This window comes from Myotis myotis, unplaced genomic scaffold (genome assembly GCF_014108235.1).
Source record: "Myotis myotis isolate mMyoMyo1 unplaced genomic scaffold, mMyoMyo1.p scaffold_m19_p_1, whole genome shotgun sequence".
Classification (NCBI taxonomy): Eukaryota; Metazoa; Chordata; class Mammalia; order Chiroptera; family Vespertilionidae; genus Myotis; species Myotis myotis.
Window position 1 is genome coordinate 51,418,756 of NW_023416313.1, and position 26,796 is coordinate 51,445,551.

Genomic DNA, 26,796 nt, shown 5'->3' on the forward strand with positions numbered 1-26,796 from the left:
CTAAGATATCCTTTAGCAAGAGAACAATTCTTTTTAAATATTAGGAAAAGTAAAAATTATTACTTTTTAAAAAACATTTTCTTTTTTAAAAATCCTCACCCGAGGATATGTTTATTAATTTTAGAGAAAGAGAAAGGGAGAAAGGGAGAAGGAGAGGATGGAGAAGGGAGGGAGAAACATCAATTTGTTGCTTCCTAACTTAGGATCTAATCGGCAACCTAGGAATGTGCCCTGATCCAGAATTGAACCTGCAACTTTTTGGTGTATGGGACAATGCTCCAACTGTTTGAGCCACTTGGCTGGGGCTAAAAAGTATTTTAATAGGCCATTAAATAAAAATTCAGTAAGCAGTAAAAAAAATTACGAAATAGCAATTTCCCTGTTTTCTAACATTCTCAGTGTTCTGGATGGCTGCTTCTTACGGTTCTTCTACACTCCCACCTCCTTCCCTTTTTCCTTATCATCTGCTGTTTATTAAATGCTAATACACACACACACACACACACACACACACACACACACACACTCTAATAAAAGAGAAACATGCAAATTGGTGTCACTCTGCTACACCCACCAGCTAATCAGGGTGAGTATGCAAATTAACCCTACAAAGATGGTGGTTAATTTGCATATGCAGGCACAGAGTGAAGACTGAAGGCTCAGGCCCTAGCGAAGACTGAAGACTCAAGACGACTGAAGACTGAAGAGGCTTGGCTTCTCCGCTGCGGTTGGAGCGAAGGCCTGGGTCCCAGGTGCCGGAGGAAAACCGGTGCTGGCAGCCAGGGGAAGGAAGGCCTATTGCATGAATATCTTCGTGCAACGGGCTTCTAGTATATATATATTTATAATTTTTTAAATTGAGGTACAATTCACATAATATAAAATTGACCATTTTAAGATGAATAATTCAATGAATGACGTTTAGTACATTCACAATGTTTGTGCGGCCACTACCTTGATCTAGTTCTAAAACCTTTTTATCACTCCAAAAGGAAATTCTCTTGTCCATTAAGCAGTTGCATTCTATTACTTGATTTAGCTGCTGAGAACTACCTGTCTACATTATGTCTCTGTGGATTTATCTGTTCTGATTATTTCATATGAATTCCACTTATGTAAAATAATCAGAAGAGATAAATGTGACCTTTTGTATCTGGCTTCTTTCACTTAATGAGGTTTACACACATTGTAGCATGTATTTCATTCTTTTTTATGGCTGAATAATATTCCATTTTATATACATATATCACAATTTCTTTATCTGTTTATCTGTTGTTGGACATTAAAAAAAACATCAGTGAATATTTGGGCTGTTTCTGCCTTTTGGCTATGTGTATAGTGCTGCTATGAATATGTGTATAATGTGTATTTCTTTGAGTACCTGTTTTCAGTTCTATATATATATATATATATATATATATATATATATATATGAATGATCTGGGAATGGAGTTGCTGAGTCATATGGTAATTCTGTGTTTAACTTTTTAAGGAACCACTAAACTGTTTTCCTCAGTAGCTGAACCACATTATAGTCTTACCACCAGCAATGGATGACTGTTCCAATATTTTTAAAAATTAACTTTTAATTACAATTGACATTCTATATTATATTAGTTTCAGGTGTACAGCATGATGGTTAGACATTTATATATGAATGTTCAGTTTTTCTGCATTCTTGTTTTTCCATACTTGTTATTTATGCCAGTCCTACTTATCCAACTACTAAGAGGGAGATTTTTTGTCAACATGTTTATCAGCACACCTATTTTGATCCCTTTAGTTTGAAGATAGGCACATTTATACAGTCTGACTTATCTCAGTTCTCCTTTTGTTGTTCCTATTTCTTACTTTGAGACTTGCTTTTTTTTAAAGGTAAGGCTATAAGCCAAGAGAATAAAATGATTTACCCCAAGATAATGGGAGAATCTTAGCCCAAGTTCTCTAACTAACTGGAGCTTAGATAAGTACCTAGATATGGTACTTTTAGTAGAATGTGTATAATTTAGAGAGAAAAATATAGTCATCATCAGCATTAGTGACAGTCAAGTCTTAGGCTTTTGAACAAGATATTTTAGGGATATTATCTCTGTAGTGCAGTGGTCTTCCAACTGTTTTTGATGATCCACCTTTATTATATATACTTATTTATGAATTAGTGACATGTTCAGCTGCCATTAGCCAATTGTCAGATTTCATTACACAATTAAAACTAGGTTTATTATTAGTGATAGTGGATGTAAATTCAGTTAAAATAGTATTCTTGATAATTGTTTTTTAATTTCCAGATAGATGTGATTGGATCATGATTACTATAAACCTCAGTATATGCTGATGATTAACTTATTCTAGGAGCTGAAAGTGTCAGATTTGCCATTTTCTTATTATATCCTTGTACTTGTATTATAAGTACCACCATTATGGTTTCTTTACAGAAATATTTTTAGGCCACTTTGTTTACTTTACACTCTAATTGCAATGTTGCATGCAAAACATGCAAATAAGAATATAATTGTTATTTCATAAATATAGGGATGGGCAAAAGTAGATTTACAGTTATTTGTATGGAAAATACAAAATAAACTCTGTTTTTTGTACTCACAACTATAAACCTACCTTGTGCATCTCTGTATTAGAGCTTATTATTTTTCTAGATAAAAATAAATATAAGTAAAAATTCTGATATTTTATTCTTGAATCTCTAAGGACTAACTTGTACACTCACTTTTGGAGACTATTACTTTCAAGTGAACCATCTTTCTTCTTGATTGAATTTTAAGATAAGTATTCACTGAATATTTGCCTGTCAGTAAGTGACAGTCACATGTAAATACTTTCCATCAGGACTATAGAAACTATTTTGAAATATGTCAGATTCCATACTCATGCCTGTCTTACTTTATGAAATTCTCTAAGTACATTAATTATGACTTCAAACCATTGGCAATGATAGAGCTTTAAAATGTATATTTTTCAATTCTTTTTTTTTTTTTTTTTTTTTTACAGAAAGAGCTATCTGGTCACAAAAATATCGTGGGTTATTTGGATTGTGCCATTAATTCAATTAGCGATAATGTATGGGAAGTACTTATCTTAATGGAATATTGTCGAGGTAAGTGTTTTTCTGCATTTGTTTGAAATTTAAAAAAGGCCTTAAAATAGGTTAATAGGTGTCTTGGTCTCTCCCAGGACAGCTGTCACTTTATTCTAGACGCTTGCTGCAATCTCAGCTTTAATCATCTGTCTAAGGAATGCTGTTAAAAATATTTAAAACCTAAGTTATAGTTGCTGCAGTGATGATATGAGCAGATAAATGGACAAAGAAAATGCTATTGGGTTTAAAATAGGAAATCTAAGCAGGTAAAGAGCAGTTACACTTCATGCTCCCTATACAATTTTTTTATAATCTAGCCAAGAAGGGCATAATGTATCAATATTACATTAAGATTTCTTTCAGCACTCTACCATGTTATCTTTCAGCATATTAAATGTAATAAATTCAGAGGATTATTTTGATCTATAATTTTTATAAACTTGTATTATTTGGCATTTTGGAGTTCTTTTGTAAGATATTAGAAGGTAGAAAACCATATTTTTTTGGACCTAATGTGATATTTAAAAATAATAATTGTATAGTATGCCTTAAGAATAATAATATAACTTTAAAAAAATCCTTGAAATTTTTTTTACTTTATGCATGAAAGGGCAATTAATCTATTTCCTGCAAACTTAGAAAAAAAAAATCATACTGTATCTGGCAATTTGGGCTCTAGGGAGTGCTGGTTTATATTTAGACTAGAGGCCTGGTGCACGAAATTCATGCACTAGGCAGAGGGGTGAGTCCGTCAGCCCGTCCTGTACCCTCTCGCAGTCCAAGATCCCTCGCACCTTACCACCCGCTTGCTCGCTGCTCCTTAGTGCTGCTGCGGAGGCGGGAAAGGCTTCGGCCACGGCTGCTACGCTCGCCAGTCGTGAGCCCGGCTTTTGGCTGAGCAGCACTCTCCCTGTGGGAGTGCACTGACCATCAGGGGGCAGCTCCTGCATTGAGCATCTGCCCTGTGGTGGTCAGTGCCCATCATAGTGACCGGACCTTCTGGTCATTCTGCCATAATGGTCGCTTAGGCTTTCATTATATAGATTGTCTTAAGACAGTTAGGATTTTTAATTGTGATACCAGAAACTCTTGTCATTTCCTTAAGGTTGTAGGAGAAGGATGATGTAGTGGTGATGTAGAAAATATGGTCTCTCAGTCTCCCGAGGAGGGAGGACAGAGGGAAATAAAATGAATTAATATTATAATATCTATTGTGATGTATTTTTAACTTATTTTCATTTATAATATAAGAAGTTAAATGTTTTCCTGATTGTTTTCTCTTATTCATTTTGCATGTCCTCTACTGTAAAGCATTTTGATCTCTTTAAGGAGAAGATATTGATTTTCTCTATCTCACTTTCCTGAATCTAGCATTATCAGTTCTAATTCTTAGCTGGATTATAGTTGACCAGTAGCCCTAACTTTTTAAAGATAATTGAATTGGGCATAATCATAACCCTAGATGAATTTAAATTATTGTCACCAGAGGACATTTTAAAAGGGGGACCAAAGGAACTTCCAATATTTAGGGGACAAATTGTTTTGAGGAAGGCATTCTTTTGCTTTTTAAAAATTAACAGTTTAAAAAATCTGGTTTGAATCAACAAGCTTTTTTTCTTACATGACATTTTGATTTTGATCAAAGTTATTCATGTATATATTTTAAAAAGTCAAATATATCTTAAGGTGTGGCTAAATCAGTATCTTCCTGCCCCATCCCTTGCTTCCAAGACATGTTCTTTAAAATATCTGAGATGCTTCTTCTCATGTTTATTTCTGTATTTCTATAATGCATTTTGTAGAAAAGAATTGGTAGTTTTAGTGAGGTTCTTAGAGTATGAAAGAGAAGGAAGCAACTTAGAAAATCAGGGTATGAAGTATGTGATTCTGGGCTCTGGAAAGTTTGTTAGTGCTGATTTTCTGTTTTAGATCTAATCTTCAAGGAAAGATGAGGATTTTACTTGTCAGTGTAGTGTAGTCTCAACTTTTGGATTAAATTAATAATTAGTGTTTAATTTTTTTTGTCTGCCATTAAATTATGACATGTAATAGCCTGTAATTGCATTTTTTTTCTTATACTTATTATTTTTCCTGGAGTTTATAATTATGCCAATTTTCATTTGCTGTGTTTTCTTTATACATATTAGTATTTTAGCCCCACATTTCCCAATCAAAGTGTAAATCTTTACGCACTACATGTAAACATTTTAATATTTGTGTCAATTTCATTTTTTCTTTCCTTAGAAACATCCTTTTGGGAGACTTAGTTCTGTTTAATTTTGAACAGCATTTAGCTGTCATTTTTCGAATTCCCTTTGCCTTCCTCCTATTTTCGACTCTCTGCTACTCATGCCTCCCACTTATTTTAATTTTTTTTAAAAATATATTTTAAAATATCTCAGTGATGAGAGAGAATCATTGATTGGCTGCCTCTGCATGCCCCCTACTGAGGATTGAGCCCGCAACCCAGGCATATGCCCTTGACCAGAATAGAACCTGTGATCCTTCAGTCTGCAGGCCGATGCTCTATCCACTGAGCCATGCCGGCTAGGGCCCCATTTATTTTTATTACTGCCTTTTGTAGAGTACATTTTCATTAGTTTTCTGATATGGATTTATGGAAGAAAATATTTTTTTCAAATTGATAGAGGGTGGGAGAGGGAGATGGAGAGAGGGGGAGGGAGAGGGAGAGGGACAGAAAGAGGGAGAGAGAATATAAATATTCATATATTGTTCCACTTATTCATTCATTGGTTGACTCCTTTTTTTTTTAATATATATTTTATTGATTTTTTACAGAGAGGAAGGGAGAAAGAGAGTTAGAAACATCGATGAGAGAGAAACATCGATCAGCTGCCTCCTGCACACTCCCCACTGGAGATGTGCCCGCAACCAAGGTACATGCCCTTGGCTGGAATCGAACCTGGGACCCTTGAGTCGGCAGGCCGACGCTCTATCCACTGAGCCAAACCGTCCAGGGCCATTGGTTGACTCTTGTATGGGCCCTGACAAGGGATTGAACACTCAACCTTGGCGAATCAGGACAATGCTCCAACCAACTGAGCTACCTGACCAGGACTGGAAGAAAACATTTTTGAAACCTTGCATATGTAAAAATATTTTTATTCTACATCCATATTTGTTAATTTGGCTGGATAAAGAGTTGTAGTTTAGGTATAATTTGATCTATAATTTTAAAGGTATTTTAAAGGTATTACTTTTTTTCTACTGTTACTATTTTTTTTAATTAAATCTTTATTGTTCAGATTATTACATTTGTTCCTCTTTTTCCCCCCCATAACTCCCCTCCTCCCAGTTCCCGCCCCACCCTCCGCCCTCACTCCCCACCCACTGTCCTCATCCATAGGTGCACGATTTTTGTCCAGTCTCTTCCCGCATCTCCCACACCCCTTTCCCCCCCAAGAATAGTCAGTCCATTCCCTTTCTATGTCCCTGATTCTATTATAATCACCAGTTCATTCTGTTCATCAGATTATTTATTCACTTGATTCTTAGATTCACTTGTTGATAGATGCATATTTGTTGTTCATAATTTGTATCTTTACCTTTTCCTTCTTCTTCCTCTTCTTAAAGGATACCTTTCAGCATTTCATATAATCCTGGTTTGGTAGTGATGAACTCCTTTAGCTTTTCCTTATCTGTGAAGCTCTTTATCTGACCTTCAATTCTGAATGATAGCTTTGCTGGATAAAGTAATCTTGGTTGTAGGTTCTTGGTATTCATCACTTTGAATATTTCTTGCCACTCCCTTCTGGCCTGCAAAGTTTCTGTTGAGAAATCCGCTGACAGTCGTATGGGTATTCCTTTGTAGGTAACTGAGTTTCTTTCTCTTGCTGCTTTTAAGATTCTCTCTTTGTCTTTTGCTCTTGGCATTTTAATGATGATGTGTCTTGGTGTGGTCCTCTTTGGATTCCTTTTGTTTGGGGTTCTCTGCGATTCTTGGACCTGTAAGTCCATTTCTTTCACCAGGTGGGGGAAGTTTTCTGTCATTATTTCTTCAAATAGGTTTTCAATATCTTGCTCTCTCTCATCCTCTGGCACCCCTATAATTCTGTTGTTGGTACGCTTGAAGCTGTCCCAGAGGCTCCTTACACTATTTTCGTATTTTTGGATTCTTTTTTCATTTTGCTTTTCTGGTTGGGTGTTTTTTGCTTCTTCGCATTTCAAATCTTTGACTTGATTCTTGCGCTCCTCTGGCCTGCTGTTTGGAGTCTCTATAATATTCTTTATTTCAGTCAGTGTATGCTTAATTTCTAGTTGGTTCTTTATCACAACATTGAGGGTCTCATTAGATTTCTTGAGGATCTCACTACATTTATCGGCAGTTTCTAGAAAATTATTGAAAGATCTTAAAAGTGTGGTTTTGAGCTCTATATCATCCATTTCTGACATTTGCGTCCTGTTTCTTTGTCTCCGCATTTTTTTGTGTTTTCTTGGTGCACCCCCTAGTGGTCTTTGTGCGCAGTCTTGTTGTAGTTAAGCCTTGATTGTTGTAGGTAATAGTAGGGGGGATTAGCCCTCAGGCCAAGTGGCTGTGAGAATCAGCTGTGTCTGCAGTGAGAGAACTTCTGTCCTCTAGGGAGGTGCTAATCTAGCCTTTGCCTGAGGCTATCCAGCAAAAGTCTCCCTGCAGGGCTTGGGCGGGGCGGGTCCCAGGGGATCTACAGGGTGGGCAGAGCGAGCAGTTATGGCTGCTCTCAGTCCCGTCCCCAGGGGCTCTGCCTCTCAGAGTCCCAGCAACCGCTGCAGACCTTGGAGAGAAAGCTGCCTTCGAGTTCCGACCGAAGCCAGACAGTCCCGCTTCTCCCCTTTGAGTCTGGGTCCCTAGAGACTCGCCCGGATCTGGAGCTCAGAGTCTGAGACTCCCTCCCGATAGAAACAGACAACCGCGCCCTCAGCCGCCAGCAGCTCCGCATGCACTCCGCACCTTAGTATTTGACTTCAGCACTGCGCCTCCTCTGAGTCTCGGTATGCTATTCTCTTTCCTCCTAGTTGTAGAACTTCCACTCAGCCAGCCTTCCTGTGGTTCTGGGTGATGTCCGTTCTGTCTTTTAGTTGTATTTTTGAACTGATTGTTCGAGGCAGCAAACTCCAGTGTTAACCTATGCCGCCATCTTGGTTTCTCATACTGTTACTATTGAGCAGTTGGATGAATTACGCTTTCTCAATTTTTTAATGTGACCTATTTTTTTCCTTGGACACTTTTTAAATCTTTATCCTCAGCATTCTAAAATTTCAAGATATATGTGCCTTGCTTATGGATCATTTTGGTGGTACTTTTTTTGCTGGGCACTCAGTTTTTTTCTCTTTCATTTTCTCTGTTCTCTTCTTTTGGACTTTTAATTTTTAGGGTATTAGTCTTCCTAGATTTGTTACTGGAGAGCTGGTCAAGTTGGCTCTTGTCATGCTTGCGATAAAGCAGACAAGTGACAGCAGTGTTGAAGTAAAACAAGCCAATTTATTAAGAATATATTTGGCATAAAGCACAAGTGGGCAACTCAGCCAGCCTGAGTGCACTGCCTTGTGGGGGTTGAAAGGTTTTATACTTGCCCCGCCTATAGGTTTCAGAGTTCCCCTGCAGGATAGACTAGATTTCAGAGTCCTCCTTTTACATTGTTGCAACTTTTCCCAGAATTTGTGAGAACATCTGGTGATTTTTATCTTGGCAAGTCCCAAGACTACTGACTTCTTTGTTCACTGGGTGAGATAAACTTCCCTTTTTCTTTTCCCTTTTTCCTCCCTCTGCTGTAACAACTATCTTTCCTGCCTAACATCCCCCAAGTGATACCATCCAAATGCTTTTGGGGTTTTGTTGTTTGTGCCCCAGTCTTTATCTGTCCTTGGGTTAGCTGTCACAAATGGCATTAATTGGTTCTTTGTATAAACCATTTGTTCTCAAGTGTCCTTGGTTGGGGAGGATACGGTCTTGTGATTCATAAGCTGGCTGGAAGCTGCCCAAACTGTTTGGCCTTGTTTAATTTTCTGGTCTCAGTTTCCCCATTCCACTTGTCCAGGAATTTTCCTAGCTTCTTACTATCCTGCCACAGATTGATCAGTTCTCTGATTTCCTTTCTTTGATTTTTCATCTCTTTTATTTTATTTTATTTTATTTTTTTTGCTTGTGTTGGGAGCATTCCTTCAATTTATCTTTGAGCTCCTCTATAGAATTTTGTATTTCTGCCATGTTATTTTTAATTTCTAAGAACTCTTTTTTGTTCTCTCAATATTGTTGTTCTTTGTTAAAATATACCTTGCTCTTGTTTTAGGTGCAGATATTTTGTTTTTTACAGATATTATAGCTTTAAAAGAATTTTTTTTGTTGTTGTTCCTGGCATTCCCCCCCCCCCCCCCCCCGTTTGTTAATATGCTCTCTCTATTATGTTACAAGTTTTCTTTAAATATTTTACCTGATAAGTTAGAGAATCTGAATAGAGTATGCTCAGTTCCTTTTCTCAGATGAATAAATGAGAAATTCCCAGTGGATTGGAGGGGTAGAGAATGGGTGAGCAAAAATGCTCTCCGTTTACTTCCTCCATAAAAGCAAATTGTTTACGTAAAATTGTTTAAGAATGAAGGTACTTTAGTGAGGGAGTCAGTGTTGTATATATAGTTCAGGTACACTGTTTTGCATTATGTAGAGAGAAAACTGTATAGAAAGTAGATGTTAAGTAGCTTATATACCCCACCATGGTTTCAAGTATCAAATGTTTACAATCATCTTTTCTCCAGAATTAGATCTCTGCAGGTTCATGATGTGACACTGCTTAATTTGCTAATGTGCTTAAGAGAGGTTTTATGTGCTTTGGTTACCAAACTTTCAGAAATCAGAGTTAGTATTTTGAATATATTCTTAATTATTTTATGAAAAGAGCTTTTTTTTTGGGGGGGGGGATGTTTTACAGAAGTTCCTATGGATAATCTGTTAGCTTTTGCTTAGTAACAAAACATTATAAAACTCAATAGCATAAAACAACAGTTATTTATTATTGCTTTTGTATCAATGGGCCAGCAGTTCTAGGTTGAACTTGGTGGGGTGACACCACTCATTTTGACTGGGCTTGCTCATATGCCAGTCGGCTTGCTGGGACTGGTTTTACGTATTTCTCATCTTCCTGGCATTGACAAGTTATCCTGGGGATACTTTTCCATGGACATGGTAGAAACATAAGAGGGCAGGTAGAGGATGTGAGGGCTCCTAAGGCCTAGACTTGGGACTGGCACACTGCCACTTCTGCCTTATTTTGTTGTATATAATCAGATAGGAAGGGTTGGCTGCCTACTTTGAGAGGTTAGGGAAATGTTGACTTTTTTATTTTAGTGCTGAAATTGGCAAGAGTATATAAGATTTTGCTTAGGAAATGATACCTGTTTGGAAAATATGGAAAGATTTGAGAGCTCTATGCATCTTGTTTTAAAAGACCTTCAGTATATATATATATTTAAGTCATACTTTTCATTACAATAACCTTACTTTAACATAATTTTCAGAAGAGTTTAATTTTGAATAATAAAATATTTTTTGTGTCTGCATTAGAAATGCAGCTCAAATACAGCTTTTAGTTGTTTTTTTGGGGGGGGGGGCCTGAATATTGTCATTCAAGGTTATTAGCTCAAATATCTCTCAATGGAAGAAAGAGGATTAACATTTGTGTAAAATTCATTCTATTCATTACAACATTGAACCTTTAGAAGAGGTGAAATGAGTTTAAGATTTTCATTTCTTTCGCTGTGAAATGATATTTCAAGAATGTGAATGAATACTTAGAAAACATTTTTTATCCCGTTTAATTTTGGGTCAAAATGAGTTAGGGTGTCTGACAAGAGGGTGAAGGAAATTGTTGCCTGGTCAGGCACCTCACTCTTATTAGATACCCTGAACAAATTACAGTGAAATGGGCTTGCGTTTTCAGAAAGTTGGAAGTTGATAGGTAAATGTTCATGTTCTTTTTTTAAAAAAATATATTTTATTGATTTTTTACAGAGAGGAAGGGAGAAGGATAGAGAGTTAGAAACATAGCTGAGAGAGAAACATCAATCAGCTGTCTTTTGCACACTCCCTACTGGGGATGTGCCTGCAACCGAGATACATGCCCATGACCAGAATCGAACCTCAGACCCCTGAGTCCGCAGGCTGATGCTCTATCCACTGAGCCAAACCAGCTAGGGCTCATGTTCTTTTTGCTTTAAAATTCTAAGAAAAGAAACAACCATTTCAGAAAATACAAGAAAATGCTGTTGAGACAGTAAAAATAAAAGGAACAGCTATATATGCACCTTCTTAAAGATTTCAAAGTAGCAAGCATTTTTTATTCAAGCTTGTTAAAAGAAAGTTTCAAGTTAACATAAACTTGCCTTTTTAAAATCCCCAAACATGATTTTTATCAGACTAGCTTCTGAATGAATCACATATTTACTTTTGCTCTTAAAATATGATAGTTAATTTCTTAATAATTAAGAATTGTCATTATTAGACTGCAATTATTGTGGTATATTGTATATTATTATTATATATTCTCTCAGGACTCATGTGTGGCTATTTAATTTTAGTAAGTTACTCTGCCCATTATCCCTTACCTAGTTTAGAGTATTAGCCTCTTATCATCCATTTCCACTCTTCTGATTCCCTTATCCCTCAGTCAAGGACTTTTAAAAACTCAGATAAGGAAGTTTCTTTGGTTCTTAAATTAAATGTAAGTATTTCTGATTGCTTTCTGCCTCATCCGTCTCTTCTCACCTTACCTAGACCATGTCCACATTGGCTTTCTTTAAGCTACTTAAAGTCATTAAGCTCTTTCCCAAACTGGAGGCCTTTGTAATTGCCACTTGCTATCCCTAATCTGCTCTTGTTGCAGATCTCTTCCTGGTTAATTCCTACCTACCCTTCATTGTAAACATAAATATCACTTCCTTAGATTGGCCTTATCTGGCACTCTTTTTTCCTCATCCTCCTTCACCAATTTAAACATAGATTCTCTCTTATTATTCTTACTAGAGGCCCAGTGCACGGATTCGTGCACCACTGGGGGGTCCCTTGTCCTGGCCTGTGGGATTGGGTTGAAACCGGCTCTCCGACATCCCCTGAGGGGTCCCAGATTGTGAGACGGTGCAGGCCAGGCCGAGGGACTCCACCGGTGCATGATTGGGGCCGGGGAGGGACGCAGGAAGTTGGCCAGCCAGGGAGGGACCATGGGCAGGCTCCAGGGCATGTCCACCCGTCTCACTCAGTCCTGATCGTCCGGACCTCAGCAGCAAACTAACCTACCAGTCGAAGCATCTGCCCTCTGGTGATCAGTGCATGTCATAGTGACTGGTCAACCAGTTGACTGTCTGCCCCCTGGTGGTCAGTGCGTGTCATAGCGAGCGGTTGAGGGGCCTTAGCGTATCATTAGCATATTATGCTTTGATTGACTGAACTGACGACTGGATGACTGGACACTTAGCATATTAGGCTTTTATTAAAAGGATTGTACATAATTATGACGTGTTTTTTGTGTGACTTTTTAATGTTCACCTCTGCCTTTAAACTATAAATTCTATGATAATAGCAACTTTATTTTTGTTTACCATTGTTTACCCAATAATTAGCATAGTGTGAAATAAACTTTAAAAAAATGCTGTTAATTATAAGGTACACCCTGATTTCAGATATGTTAAAATGTTAAAACATGGCAATTGCATTAGCAGGACATCATCTATGTAAGATGTTCTCATGTTAGAGACGTAAAATATGATAAAATGTATTTCATTGAATCAGTCCTTCATGGTGTAATAAGCATCCTTACAGGAGAATTATGAAAAAGCCAATTCCCTAGTACCTGAGACCATAATTGCATTTCTTAATTTCTTTGTGATAGACTGCATGTATACAAATATGTCCTCTCAAAATTACTTTTTTGGTTAGCTGGGCAGGTAGTGAATCAGATGAATAAGAAGCTGCAGACAGGTTTTACGGAACCAGAAGTGTTACAGATATTCTGTGATACCTGTGAAGCTGTTGCGAGGTTGCATCAGTGTAAGACTCCAATAATTCACCGGGATCTGAAGGTACAAAATTTAGAATCCTCATGTATTGATGCATTTTTAAGTTTCAAGTTAAAATGTTCTTGGGCTATCTTCATCTAAATCAGTTTTTCTTATTAGAACTGAGCTTGGCCTTTGTCCCCTGCTGCATTTCCTGAGGTCATCTAAAGACTGGCTGTAGATTGGGTGGTAATTATCTTTAAAGTCATACTATATTTTAACCTTTATGTGCACTCAGACCTCTTGTATCTGATACCCTTATTATATTGGAAAAAGTCCCCAAAGTGAATCGAACATTTCTGGTATCATATTACTAGAGATGCCAGTGCACATACCTTGTAAAACTATAGGTGTCTTCTTCGGTACCCACCAACATTAAGATTCCAAAAATTCCTCTTCCTGAAATTCTTTATGCGCAGATATCCCATGGCTAACCTTTCACTCTTCAAGTTTGCTCAAGTTCACCTTCTCACTGAAGTTCTGTCTTACACTGCCTCAGTTACAATTACAATCTAACATTCCTGCTTCCTACCTGCTCTCCTTTTTATTATCACTTCTCACCTTCTAAGATACTATATAGTTTGCTTATGTATTATGCTATTGTTTATTTTCTGTCTTCTCCCACTAAAATATAAGCTCTCTGTGGACAAGGATTTTTCTCTTTTGTATTAATGTATCCAAGCTTTTAGAACAGTGCCTGGTACAAGTGTGCTCTCAATAATTAATATTTAATGAATGAACGAGTGAATCTCAATTCTGACTGAGTATACAAAATTTATGAAAGGTGATAATAAGATACTCTTAAGATGCAAGAAAATAGAAGATGTTACTTGGAATATAGGTCATAACCACGAAAACATCACCCAGGGAACCCTGTGGTAAAAGGATACAAGTTAAGTCAAGGTTGAAGCGCATGACTATGTCCCTTAATTTGGGCAACCAGTATAGTTTATTTCAGTTCTTTTGAATATACAACTTTTATATTTCCCTAATAATTTGTATGATTTTTTTAGATTTTTTAAAATTACTAAAAGTTAACTTTTTTCATGTAGATACTTTATTTGAGTCTTACTGATTTAAAACTGGAATTGTCTTACTGCACAATTTAGTATAGACCATATTTCATATGTTTAGTTTTTTTTACATGTGTAAATTTAAGCAAACTTATGTATTTTAAGTAGATTTCTTATATAGATATTGTGCAAATCTTCTAAAAAGTAGACTAAAATGAAATCTAGAAGAAAACCTATAAGGAAACAGTAATGTATTTTGATAGGATTGAGAGAAATTGAATTGCTCTCCAAGACCATGTCATAAAAATAAAAAACAAACAAACATATATTGCCCTAGCTCAGTGGTTCTCAACCTTCTGGTCCTTTAATACAGTTCCTCATGTTGTGACCCAACCATAAAATTATTTTTGTTGCTACTTCATAACTGTAATATTGCTACTGTTATGAATCGTAATGTAAATATCTGATATACAGGATGATCTTAGGCGACCCCTGTGAAAAGGTCGTTCGACCGCCAAAGGGGTCGCAACCCACAGGTTGAGAACTGCTGCCCTAGCTGGTTTGGCTCAGTGGATGGAGCGTCAGCCTATGGACTGAAGGATCCCGGGTTCAATTCCAGTCAAGGGCACATACTTGGGTTGTGGGCTCAATCCCCGGTGGGGGGCATGCAGAAAGCAGCTGATCAATGATTCTTTCTCATCACTGATGTTTCTCTCCCTCTCCCTTTCTCTCTGAAATCAATAAAAATATATATTAAAAAAATAATAAAAAATATTGTGGAAAAATGTAATAAAATGGCATCACTTGTTGAGTACTTACCTTATAGTGGTTGAGTATTCCAGCCACTGTTCTAAGCAATCTACATATTTTAATTCATTTACCTTTTATAATAGATACCATCTCCCCCATTTTATAGAGATGGAAACTAATGCACAGAGTGGTAAAGCAAATTGTCCAAGGGTGTGCATGTTAGTGAAGGAGCAAAGTTGGGCTGTGAATCCACATTATTCTGTTCTAGAAACTGCATGTAATTTGTTCACTTAAATTACTACAACTCTAATCTCCAAGCTAAGGCATAAAGTCAAATCTTGTTTTTCAGAATAGTATTTTTTTTTTTTTTTAAAACCTTACCTGAGGATTTTTCCATTGATTTTTTTAGACAGAGTGGAAGGGAGGGAGGAGGGGGGTAGAGAGAAAGAGAGAGAGAGAGGAGAAACATGGATGTGAGACACAGCGATTGGTTGCTTCCTGCATGTGCCGACCAGGAAAAAGAACCAGCTACCGAGGTACGTGCCCTTGACTGGGACTTGAACCCGAGATCCTTCAGTACATGGGCTGACACTCTAACCACTGAGCAAAAGTGGCCAGGGCTCAGTATAGTATTTTATATAAAAATGGTATGAAAAGTCAGAGTTAGAATTTTAATGTTTTTTGTTATTGCTTGTCTATAGATAAGGTAAAGTGTCAGAAATGGAGAGAAATGGAGTTATAGTATAGACTGTGACTGCTACAAGTTCCTCTCTTTCACTGAAGCACTTTTAGAGAGGATTTATTTGGGGTTTCTTGTCCCCTGCAAAAATTATCCTGAGATGGAAGAAGCACTTCTCTGTTTTTAGTAAGAGAAGCAGTAGACATAGTAGAGTATATTTTTTGTCTGATTCATTTGTCCTTCCTCATAATTTGAGGTATTATATACAGGGGTATATATAGTGTGTGTGTGTGTATGTATGTGTATATGTATATGTATATATCACAAACCCGCCAATGTTTGTGTAAGGTCATGGTTGTAAAAAGATAATCTTCATTTTGAAAATAATACTAATTATTGATTTTTTTCTCTTAAGGTAGAAAATATTTTGTTGAATGATGGTGGAAACTATGTACTTTGTGACTTTGGCAGTGCCACTAATAAATTTCTTAATCCTCAAAAAGATGGAGTGAATATAGTAGAAGAAGAAATTAAAAAGTAAGTGTTTATCTTTATTGCATTTGTCTTAAGGGAATTTTAGTTAACTTGGGTCTGTGATCAGCTCTGCTGATACATATTTTAGATATTCCATTCATAGATTTCTTCAAAATACCTTTATACCATAGACATTGATTAATTTATGTCTGATCTAGCTAAATAGGAAATACATTTTACCATGGAAACAAGTTTTTCATCTACGTTTTAAACACATTTATCAAGAAAGTTGTTAAATTAGCTGTAGTAATGAGTGGAACCATTAAAGGCAGTTTTCACTGATTGTTGAATTCAGTTAAGCATCTTTATTTTTAGTAGTACTGTTTTTGTTAGGAAAAATTAAATTATTTGAAAACATTTAAACTTACTTCATATTTAATATTAACAAGTTGACTTCTGTATGTATTGAAAACTGTTGAAGATGTGTTACTTAGTAATAGTGTACTGGAAAGCTCTCTGGTAGAAAAATAAGTCATATCTGCTTTATGTTTCCTTATTCTTGTACTTTCCATGGCTGCTAGATTTCTTGTTAAGACTTTTCTGTTTTAGAAAATGGAACTGTTTGTAAGTCTTAGATTACCTTAATAAAATGATACAGACTGCAGAAAGATCTGTTAGAATAGGAATTTATAAGTAGTTGCCTTTCCTGAGTTGCCCTCTTCTTCACAAATTCTCCGTTGTTTTAAACTGTCTAGGAGTTGTTTTTTGAACTGTAACTTATATTTTGAAATAGCTCAAGTAGAACTGATATTACCCTGGCTTAGTTGTATAGCACTATGGATTTCTAGACTATGTATTTTTAACAGAGAACTTAGCTTATGGTGATTATATTAGATTCCATAAAAACAAACTCCTTAGTAAACATATAAATGTCCTAAAGAATTCAAGAACAATAAATTATAGAATAAACTTCTTGCGAATGCAATTAAAAAAAAAAAGATTGGATTGTGATATATAATGGCTGCTTTGATTCTGCTCAAGCACCTCTAACTTGCTAGGTTTTATTTCTTGTTGTTGAGATCTGAAGTATAGTTAAGGTTTAATAGAATTTTGCATTAATGATGAATGTAAACTTATGAGGTTGTGCTTTGTGGCTCAATTGAAGAGTTAATGGCCCAACCATTTACTTAATTAATAGGTATTTATTTAGGGCCTTCAATGTAGTGGACACTGAAGGATAGCAGTAAGGGGGTGCTGCAGGCTAGCAGTGAACGAAAGTCCTGCCTGCATGCATTTCATATTCTGGTTTCTTGGGTTGCTTCTCTGTATTATTCAGAATGTCCCACCAATCAGGGTCATTGAAATCAGTAAGATTGTAGAATGCTCACCTTTAAGAACACTTTGTGTAAAATAAAACCTATAAACAGTCAAAGTGAATTTTAAGTTATGCCATGATACAGGAAGTTCTTCCATATTTTCGTAATTTCTGCCATGAAATCGAGCACTACTTCATTAAAATATTCTGTTCGTAATGTATTTGGGGTTTTTATATTGGTTAATATTCAGTGTCTTATAATTCCAAATAGCTCATGATGGCAGTATTAGAATTGTACTTAATTAGTGTAGTTAAAATTATGGCACCTACATTTTTTTAAAACTACAATTATAAAAACAAACCTAAAGGACATTTACTGCCCTTTGCAAGGAAGTACGTTAGAGTCCATGAAAACAAACTCCTTAAGTGAACATATAAACTAATACTTTGAAAGAAGTTTTATTTTTAAATTGATTAAAATATTTTGATAAGGATATTTTAAGTGTTATATTATTTCAAATAAAGAACTCAAGGAAAACTATGTTTCCAATACATTGTCTTTATTTAAAATTTTTGTATTAAAGAGAATTAAGTTTTTATCATTAGAGATGCTATTGTGCTTATTGAATAAAAATGTGTATATGTACATGTTTTGTATTGTTTAATCCTTGATAGACTTTAATGCCTTTTAAAAGTAGTATTATTTTTATCTAATGTTATTGAACAGAGAAATTTTTTGCAGCATTTTATGTAGAAACAATGTAGTATCTGTCTTTTTATTTTATTTTTATATCTCCACTCCATTTTACTTATTTACTGCCAGGTATACAACTCTGTCATACAGAGCCCCTGAAATGATCAACCTTTATGGAGGGAAACCGATCACCACCAAGGCTGATATCTGGGTAAGGCCAAGAAAGGTTGACGTTTTCTCTAACCAAATTTTAAAAATTTGAGTTCAATTGATTATTTGCCCCCTGTTCCCAAAAGGTATTTCCTAATAAGCAGAAAAGTGTTGTACAGTAGAGATTCTTATTCAGGTGATGAAAATAGAACATTTTTTGTTCTTAATCCTGAGAAGGAAAGCTTAGGTATAAAAAAGCAAGTAATGGGCTTCCATATAATAGAACTTTTTATCATGATATTTTTTAGTGTTTAGATTAGATATGAGTGTTGATTGAGTGGAATTTTGGTTGGTCACCTTATGGAAAAGCTGCAAATTACACTGACAACTTTCCAGAATATTTTAGGAAATAACATGCATACAACTTTTTCTAATCATAAACATGTCATTGACTAAAATATATATCAAGTTTTTTATTATTTAGCATATCATATATATCTGGATTGAATTATTAAGATAGATTGTGTTTCTATAAAGTTGAACTTTATGTTAGGACTTGCCTGTGGGGATTGGGCTGAAACCAGCAGTTGACATCCCCTGAGGGGTCCCAGATTACAAGAGGGCACAGGCCAGGCTGAGGGACCCCCACCGGTGCATGAATCCATGCACCGGGCCTCTAGTATGCATATAATATCTTTGGTTAATCTCTTCCCACATTGCTTCTTCCCCCTTCCCTGTGATATTCATCAGTCTGTTTCATGTTTCCATGCCTAGGCATTGAGCATCTGCTCCCTGGTGGTCAGTACACATCATAGTGAACAGTCACACACTTAGCATATTAGGCTTTTATATATATAGACGCCAGTACTTCTTTTTTACTTATTTCATAGCAAACTATATTTTAGTAATCCTTTATAATAAAAGGCTAATATGCAAATTGTCCCCTCTGGAGTTCGACCAGGAGACTGGGAGTTCAATCGCTCCCTATGACGTATGCTGACCACTAGGGAGCAGCGCGGAGCATGACTGGTGACCAGTGGCAGCAGGGTGCTGAGGGAGCGAGGGAAGGAGGAGGCAGGGAGGCGGGGAACCTGATCGGCCCTGATCACCAGCGAGGCCTAGGGACCCTACCCATGCACGTATTTCGTGCACTGGGCCTCTAGTATTTAATAAACTAGCAGGGAGGTACTTTAAATGTAAATTCATTTAACTTCAGCTAGTATTTAGCTATATTTGTCACTAGTGACCATGTTAGGGATGGAGGGAAAAAATCCTTTGGAAATAGTTCTAGAGTTTATTAGAAAAATCATGTTTATTTTGTTTTTAAAACATAGTGTTCAGAAAGTAGTTGAAAGTAATGTGTAAAATAAAATGAATATCTCCTTGGTTCTCTTCTCCTGGACTCTTCCTCTTGGGGTCGGGATGCCCAAATATTCCTGCAAGGTAATAAAAAAAGAATAGCTTTGATATCTTTTTATCTTTCCACATAATATATACTTTTTCACCAAATGGTGTTTCTTAAATCTTGTGGTAGTTGCATTTTTAACCATACACATAATTGAATCACACCATGAATAAGTTTGGTTTAATTTGATACTGCTTTTAGATCACCAGCTTGTATAACTCAAATTTAATTTGCTTTTCTCAACATTAACATTTGACTCATTAAATGGTTTGTAGTATAATGTAGAAAGCAAATTCAATTGGATCTGAATTGATAAAATGAAAATATTAGAAGAGGTGACTATGCAAGCGTTTACTGACCTAATTTTGTGACTGGCTGTTGAAATCTGTATTACCTAAAAATCTATTTCAACAACAGAAGAAACAACAGACATCATAGCTCAATACTGTTTTGAAATCATCAAGGGTTACCCAGTATCTTAACAAAAAGGAGGGGGAATCTTTTTTTGTTGTTGATTTTTCACCAGACTTAGTGTGCATGCCAAGCAAAGTACTAAGTTGTCAGTGATAAGTTTAAAATTTGTGCCATTTATAGATTAGTATATGGAGTAGTATTTCTCTAACAGCTAACTTGGTATAACGATGGGGTTGTACATACTCAAAGATAAAAAAAAAAAGAAGCAAGAAAAATAATCAGAAAACAGAAGCTGTGTTTATATGCGTGACAGAGATAGAACTTTAATTTGCATGGTGTTTTTTTATGCTTGTCTTAGCTCAGGTGAAATGTAAGTAAGCTACCACATTTTAGGTGGGAGATGCTCATGTTACCTTTTGATGAAGAAAATGGAGGATGGTGATAGCTTTTAAAATCATGTCATTTGTTCTCTCTTGTTTTTTGAACAAGTCTCATAATATAAAATGGATGAAGAGGGAAATGCCTTTGGTATGAAAAAACTAGGACACCTCATTGTGTTCAAACAACATGAAGCAGAGTATTTTAGATTTATGTTTTTAAGTATACTGACATTGCTGTCTAAAACTGTTAACTGGGTACTCCCACAACATTTACTGTAACACATGACACATTACTAACGGTCTGATTGACGAGATAAAACTGGCTAAAATGGAGATCCCTTTTGCCTAGACCCGTGGTCGGCAAACTGTGGCTCACGAGCCACATGCGGCTCTTTGGCCCCTTGAGTGTGGCTCTTCCTAAGCCTTACGAGTACCCTAATTAAGTTAATAACAATGTACCTACCTATATAGTTTAAGTTTAAAAAATTTGGCTCTCAAAAGAAATTTCAGTCGTTGTACTGCTGATATTTGGCTCTGTTGACTAATGAGTTTGCCGACCACTGGAGATTGTCATCTGGGTAGGAGAAAGTGTAATTTAATGCAGATATTACACCATTAATAGTATTTTTTATTATTGTTAAAGGAGCCTTATCCTCAGTTTACTGCATATATGCTGAAGATATCTTACTTATAAAACAAAGCATCATAAAATTTTTAAAGCCACATTTTACTGGATTTTTCTATTCAGAATCTTCACAGTTTAAATAAATGTTTTGATTTTTCTTAAGAGAGAGGAGGGGGAGGGATAGAGAGATAGAAACATCAATGAGAGAGTAATACCATCACTTGGCTGCTTCCTGCACACCACCCAATGGGGATCGAGCCCGAAACCCCGGACATGTGCCCTGACCAGGAATCTAACCATGACCTCTTGATTCCTGGGTCGATGCTCAACCACTGAGCCACACTGGCTAGGCAGAATCTTCACAGTTTTGTTAATCATATAGTAAATAACCCTGTAATGTCTTTGAATGGATATATTGAAATTTCTAAAGCCTTTAAATTTTTCCTTAGAGCACTGTTAAAATGTTGAAAGTAATGGTTAGTAAATTAATATTATTTAACACAGGTGTTTCTGTATATTGTGATCTTCAAAATAGTTATAAAGCTTAGAGTATTTGTTAGTTGCATTTGCTAAGTTGGTATGTGGAGAAAATTCAACAAAGCAAAACTGATTTGCTGATTTTTAGATGGTAAGGACAAATTTTAGTATTGTTGATAAAATTGTTTACTAACTATTGGATAAGTTCGTATAATCTGCGTAGAGTTAGAAATACCCCTTACACAGTTAAGGCTGGTAGATTACACATCTTGTGACAACATAATGATTTCTTGACCTGAAAATTACATTTCATTACTGGCTCTCTGGTTTGAGCTGTGTTAGCAGCTTAGCTACAATTTTGTTTTTAGGGTATTTTGTTTTTTGTTGTCAGCAAGTAGATTTATTCATGCTGTGATGTCTGTGAAGCACACAGAGCCCTGCCTTTTTGAATTTTAATATAGATTATCCAGGTACAAATATGATTAGTAAATTATAGAATAAAGATCATAGGGTTATACAGAAAAATAGAGACTAATTTTTATAGTATGAAATATGACACATGCTTAGTCTCAAATAAATTTAATTGTGCTGGCTAACTTGTTTGGAATCCCAGGATTTTAAAACATGTTTTATAGTGAATTTTAAAAAAATGCTGCTAGAAGGAGTATTGTGCTTACCTAGTTGGTTATATGCTAGTTATGTACTAAATATATATTTTCCTTGTGAAAGAAATAAAAGTATATTTTTTTTCCTCAAAGGGACCAACCACTTCTAATTTTAGTTATATTATTTATGATTTAGAGTTCTATGATAGTATTAATTTAGCCAGCTATCCACAGATGTGATAGAAAAACATGGAAATGATAGTTAAATGTCTTCTCAACAAATAAGCTCATTAATTAGTTTAAGCAAGTAATTTGTGAAAAGATTAATTCAGTATAAAAACATTAGTCTTTAAAATAACAAATTTAGTTTTTGGTTTAATGTCTTGTGGTTAAGTTGTTTATTTGAATTCTGATGATATTCATGCTTCTTTATTTTACAGGCACTGGGATGTTTACTGTATAAACTTTGTTTCTTCACTCTTCCTTTTGGTGAGAGTCAGGTTGCTATCTGTGATAGCAGCTTCACCATCCCAGACAATTCACGTTACTCCCATAACATCCATTGCTTAATAAGTGAGTATTTGGAAAAATTGATGACACAATTATGAGATACTGTACATAGGGCCTGCTATTACATCCCTTAGCTTAAATCTAGACTTTTAATTTCATTTATTATAATTTTATGATGCTATAGTAAAGAAAAACATTAAAAACGATGTTTATAGACTTTTATGGAATGAAAACAGCCTAATTACTAACTAGTCCATTAAGCCCCTAGATAAGCTTTTGTAGAACACAGAGATTATGTAATTAAGGAAACTGGAATTTCTAGAAAAACTTAAGCATAACATTTAATTATTTGGTCTTTGTTCTTTTGATCCAAATATCCAGATCTGTTGCTTTTTTTGGATCAAAGTATTGCTAATCTTAGATGTAGCTTACTTGGCCACCCTTGTTAACATCTGTTCTTTATGATTATAAAATGGTTATCAGAAGCAAACTAAGTGCATCAGAAGTATAGTCCTATGGGCCTTTGAATTCAAAAGAATGTGTCACTTTTCCTTCTAACCTACTCTGACTTTTTTTCCCCCTTTTGATAGGTACTCTAATTTAATTTCTTACATACGTACTTGGTAAAATTTCTGAAAAAATGATGATTTGGGGAGGGAAAGGATCATCAGGAAGCTGCAGTATTTAAACAGTACCTCTCAACACTGTTTGAATTAAAGTGTGTCGAGCATTTCTACTCTGTTTTCTGCCTGTTAAATATTCCCTGTCATAGCCTCTAACCACACAGAGCAAGGGGGTTAATGGGGGGATGAGGACACATTTGTGATACCTTAACCAATAAAGAAATTAAAGATTAAAAAAAAGAAAAAAAAGAAAAGAGGGTCAATCTAAACATATTGGATACTTTGTATGATAAAAAATGGCAATTCAACTCAGCGGGGGAAAATAGATGGAAGTACAGAGTTAATAGCAATTTGTAGATTAAAAATTCAGACTGAATTTCTGCCTTAAACTTTATGCTAAAATTCAGATAAGTTAAAGACAAATGTAAAAAATGTATTTGAAGAAAACAGGTGTGAATCTACTTATAACACTGGGATGGGTGATCTAAAAGTGAGGCATTAGATCTCAGGAATGAGAAAAGATGAAGCTATTAGTATATACAGTTAAACCATTAAAAAATATTCCCACACTCATGAACCTCAGCATAAAATCAAGTGATCAGTTGGAAAAACAATTTGTTACACATCTGACAAATGACTAACTCTTGTAATTTATGAGACTCATTGTAAGTAAAAAAGAGGAAGTACCCAAAAGAAAAATGGTCAAAAGAAAATGTTAAAAGGATAGCTACCCTTGCTTTGCAAACATATTTAAAGCATAGTCTTTTGATTTCTATAATGTGGTTTTGCTCACACGTTAGAAATTAGAGAATTATACCAGTTGAACACAAAAATTACATTGCTGAATGTGGGATGTTTTCCTAGGCAAGGGGAACCAGTAATAGGGTTGGGGAGATGGTGTTATAACTTACAGGGGAAAGGAAATAGCACTGAGCTTGGCTGTTGTACTTCCGGTGGAAACACTTGTAGCTCTGATTGGAGAATAATAAATATGAGTGCTTGTACCTGGAGTTTTCTTACCAGAGATGTACCTGTCAGTTTTGTGTGGCTCCCTACTAATGGTGGACTCCTGAAGAGCAGCCCCTCTGTGTCAGGTTCCACTTTTATTGGTTGAGTATCTCCTAGCCTTGTTTTGATGTGTTTTTTTATCCTTGTGGCAGCCTCCTCCAGCCAAGTTAATCGACCTGTCTGGGTGGTCCAGGTTATCTTCCTAGGTACCAATTAATGTTTTTGTCACTGCTCTGGTGACAGAGTTGTAGTTTTCCAATGGTTTGTTCCAAATCTATTTTCCCCTTAGCCCTGTTAATTTTAGCCTGACATTTTGCAGAATGTGAAAATTTTTAAAAGCAAACATACCATTAGAGTGTATTTGAATAAGCATTAGATCCATAACCCACTCTATCGTATCTATTCAGTTTCCTCCTTCATTGTACAAAAATTAGGGCATCAAGAGCATGTAAGAATCCCAATTAATTGGAATTCTCAAAGAATAGATGAAGGAATTTATTTTGGCTAATTGAAGTTTAACTTTTTATTGAAGAAGTTAAACTTATTTTTTTATTTGCAGTGTCTTAGGAATTCTGAATATTCTCATTGGACAATATTGTATGGGAGACTGGACAGTACATACCCTGATTTGTGATTTCATGTGACTAAAATAGCAAGAAGATCTTATTTTCTTGTGTTAGGTTTGATCTTTTCCCCTTCTCTGTGTGTATGTGTGTGTGACTTTGTTTGTAATGGCAAGGTTGAAAACTAACCACTATTGATAATTTTAGGATTTAATTGATCCTAGTTAATTGATGCAACATATGCTTCTTTTACTTGCCACTGAATGCATAGATTTTCATTTTTATCAGTGTTTGTATAAATTTGACCATGTATTAATGTTTTTGAACTTATTTCTGAGAGGTAGGCAGAAATTTAAAAAAGATTGAATAAAATAAAAGTATTCAAGTAATGTTGGTATTTTATCTCCTGTCAAAGGATTTTTATGGACTTTACTTTTTATTTTTATTTATTATTATTTTTTTAAATATATTTTATTGACTTTTTACAGAGAGGAAGGGAGAGAGATAGTTAGAAACATCGATGAAAGAGAAACATCGATCAGCTGCCTCCTGCACATCTCCTACTGGGGATGTGCCCGCAATCCAAGTACATGCCCTTGACCGGAATCGAACCTGGGACCTTTCAGTCGCTCTGTCCACTGGGCCAAACCGGTTCCGGCATGGACTTTACTTTTTAAATATTGTCTGAGTCGTAAAGCTTAACAGAGTAGGTATTTTTTGGAACCAGAACATACTTACCTATAATGTAATGTTTTCAGAAAACATTTAGACTCTTTATAATTGTATTCTTTTTTTTCTTTACTTTTTTCGCATGTGACCTTGCCTGTTTCCCACGATCCTATTTAGATTTCTCTGTCTACTTTTATGCTTTGTAATTAGTGATTTATATTTCTTTCAGATAAATCCTGCATTCAGAAAAGCAGGAAGTGCCTAGCTGTGCACATAGTTTTTGAAAGTGTAACTTTTTATTGCCAATTGTCTATTTATGCAGTATATTTGATTTCACATTATTATAAGATATATCTCCTAAAAACATAAATCATAAAACTTTTTAGTATTAATACTAAAAACATAAATCTTTTTAGTATTAATAGAATTACTAATTCTGCTTACATCAATTTTATGTAATGAGGATATTTGAAAATGAAATAGTCATGCCTAACCTTTGTAAAACTGTATGGTTTGCGGTTATATAAGTGTATTTGAATATACTTTTGATTATCACTATTTGGTCCAGGATAATTAGTATTATACTAGAGGCCCGGTGCACGAAATTCGTGCATGGTGTGTGTGTGTGTCCCTCAGCCTGACCTGCACCCTCTCCAATCTGGGAGCCCTCAGGGGATGTCCTACTGCTGGCTTAGGCCTGCTCTCCGTGGTTCTCTGCTCTCTGTGGGGCCTGCCTGCTCCACACCGCAGCGACTGCCAAGCGGGCTGTGCTGGGTGCTGCCTGTGGGCTACACTTGCCTGCTCCCTGGTCGCTGAGGCAATGGCCAAGCAGGCCATGCTGGGTGCTGCCTGCAAGCGGCGCTTGCCTGCTTCCAGGTCACTGTGGTGATGGCCAGGCAGGCCGTGCTTGGAGCTGCCTGCCGGCCGCGCTTCCCTGCTCCTGGGTTGCCACAGACCGTGCTGGGAGCTGCCTGCCAGCCGGGCTTGCCTGCTCCCTGGTTGCAGTGGCGACGACCTGCCGTGCTGGGAGCTGCCTGCAGGCCGCGCTTCCCTGCTCCTGGGTCAGCCAAGCAGGCTGTGCTGTGCTAGGAGCTGCCTCCTCCCTGCTGTCTGTCTCCACGGAGGCGATGAGGTTAATTTGCATACTTACTCCTGATTGGCTGGTGGGCATCACGAAGGTATGGTCATTTTGCATCTTTTTCTTTTATTAGTGTAGACTAGAGGCCCGATGCAAGAAATTCGTGCGGAGGGTAGGGGGGGAGAGGTTGTCCCTCAGCCCGGCCTGCGCCCTCTCCAATCCGGGACCC

General features: G+C 36.2%; 2 protein-coding genes across 6 annotated transcripts in view; one reads left to right on the forward strand and one right to left on the reverse strand.

Moving 5' to 3' along the window:
- The window catches only part of BMP2K (BMP2 inducible kinase), a 141,978-nt gene that overhangs the window by 53,303 nt on the left and 61,879 nt on the right, over positions 1 to 26,796 (forward strand). For all 5 annotated transcript variants that reach the window (XM_036337399.1, XM_036337403.1, XM_036337400.1 and 2 more), the window contains exons 3-7: positions 3,007 to 3,112; positions 13,017 to 13,159; positions 15,993 to 16,114; positions 18,190 to 18,271; positions 22,557 to 22,689. In XM_036337399.1, coding sequence (XP_036193292.1) covers positions 3,007 to 3,112; positions 13,017 to 13,159; positions 15,993 to 16,114; positions 18,190 to 18,271; positions 22,557 to 22,689 — 586 coding nt within the window. The remainder of the gene's footprint in view (positions 1 to 3,006; positions 3,113 to 13,016; positions 13,160 to 15,992; positions 16,115 to 18,189; positions 18,272 to 22,556; positions 22,690 to 26,796) is intronic.
- Positions 19,516 to 26,796, reverse strand: part of PAQR3 (progestin and adipoQ receptor family member 3) — a 93,396-nt gene continuing 86,115 nt past the window's right edge. The window contains exon 8 of the transcript XR_004972332.1: positions 19,516 to 19,646. The gene's annotated coding sequence lies outside the window, so the exon portion shown is untranslated. The remainder of the gene's footprint in view (positions 19,647 to 26,796) is intronic.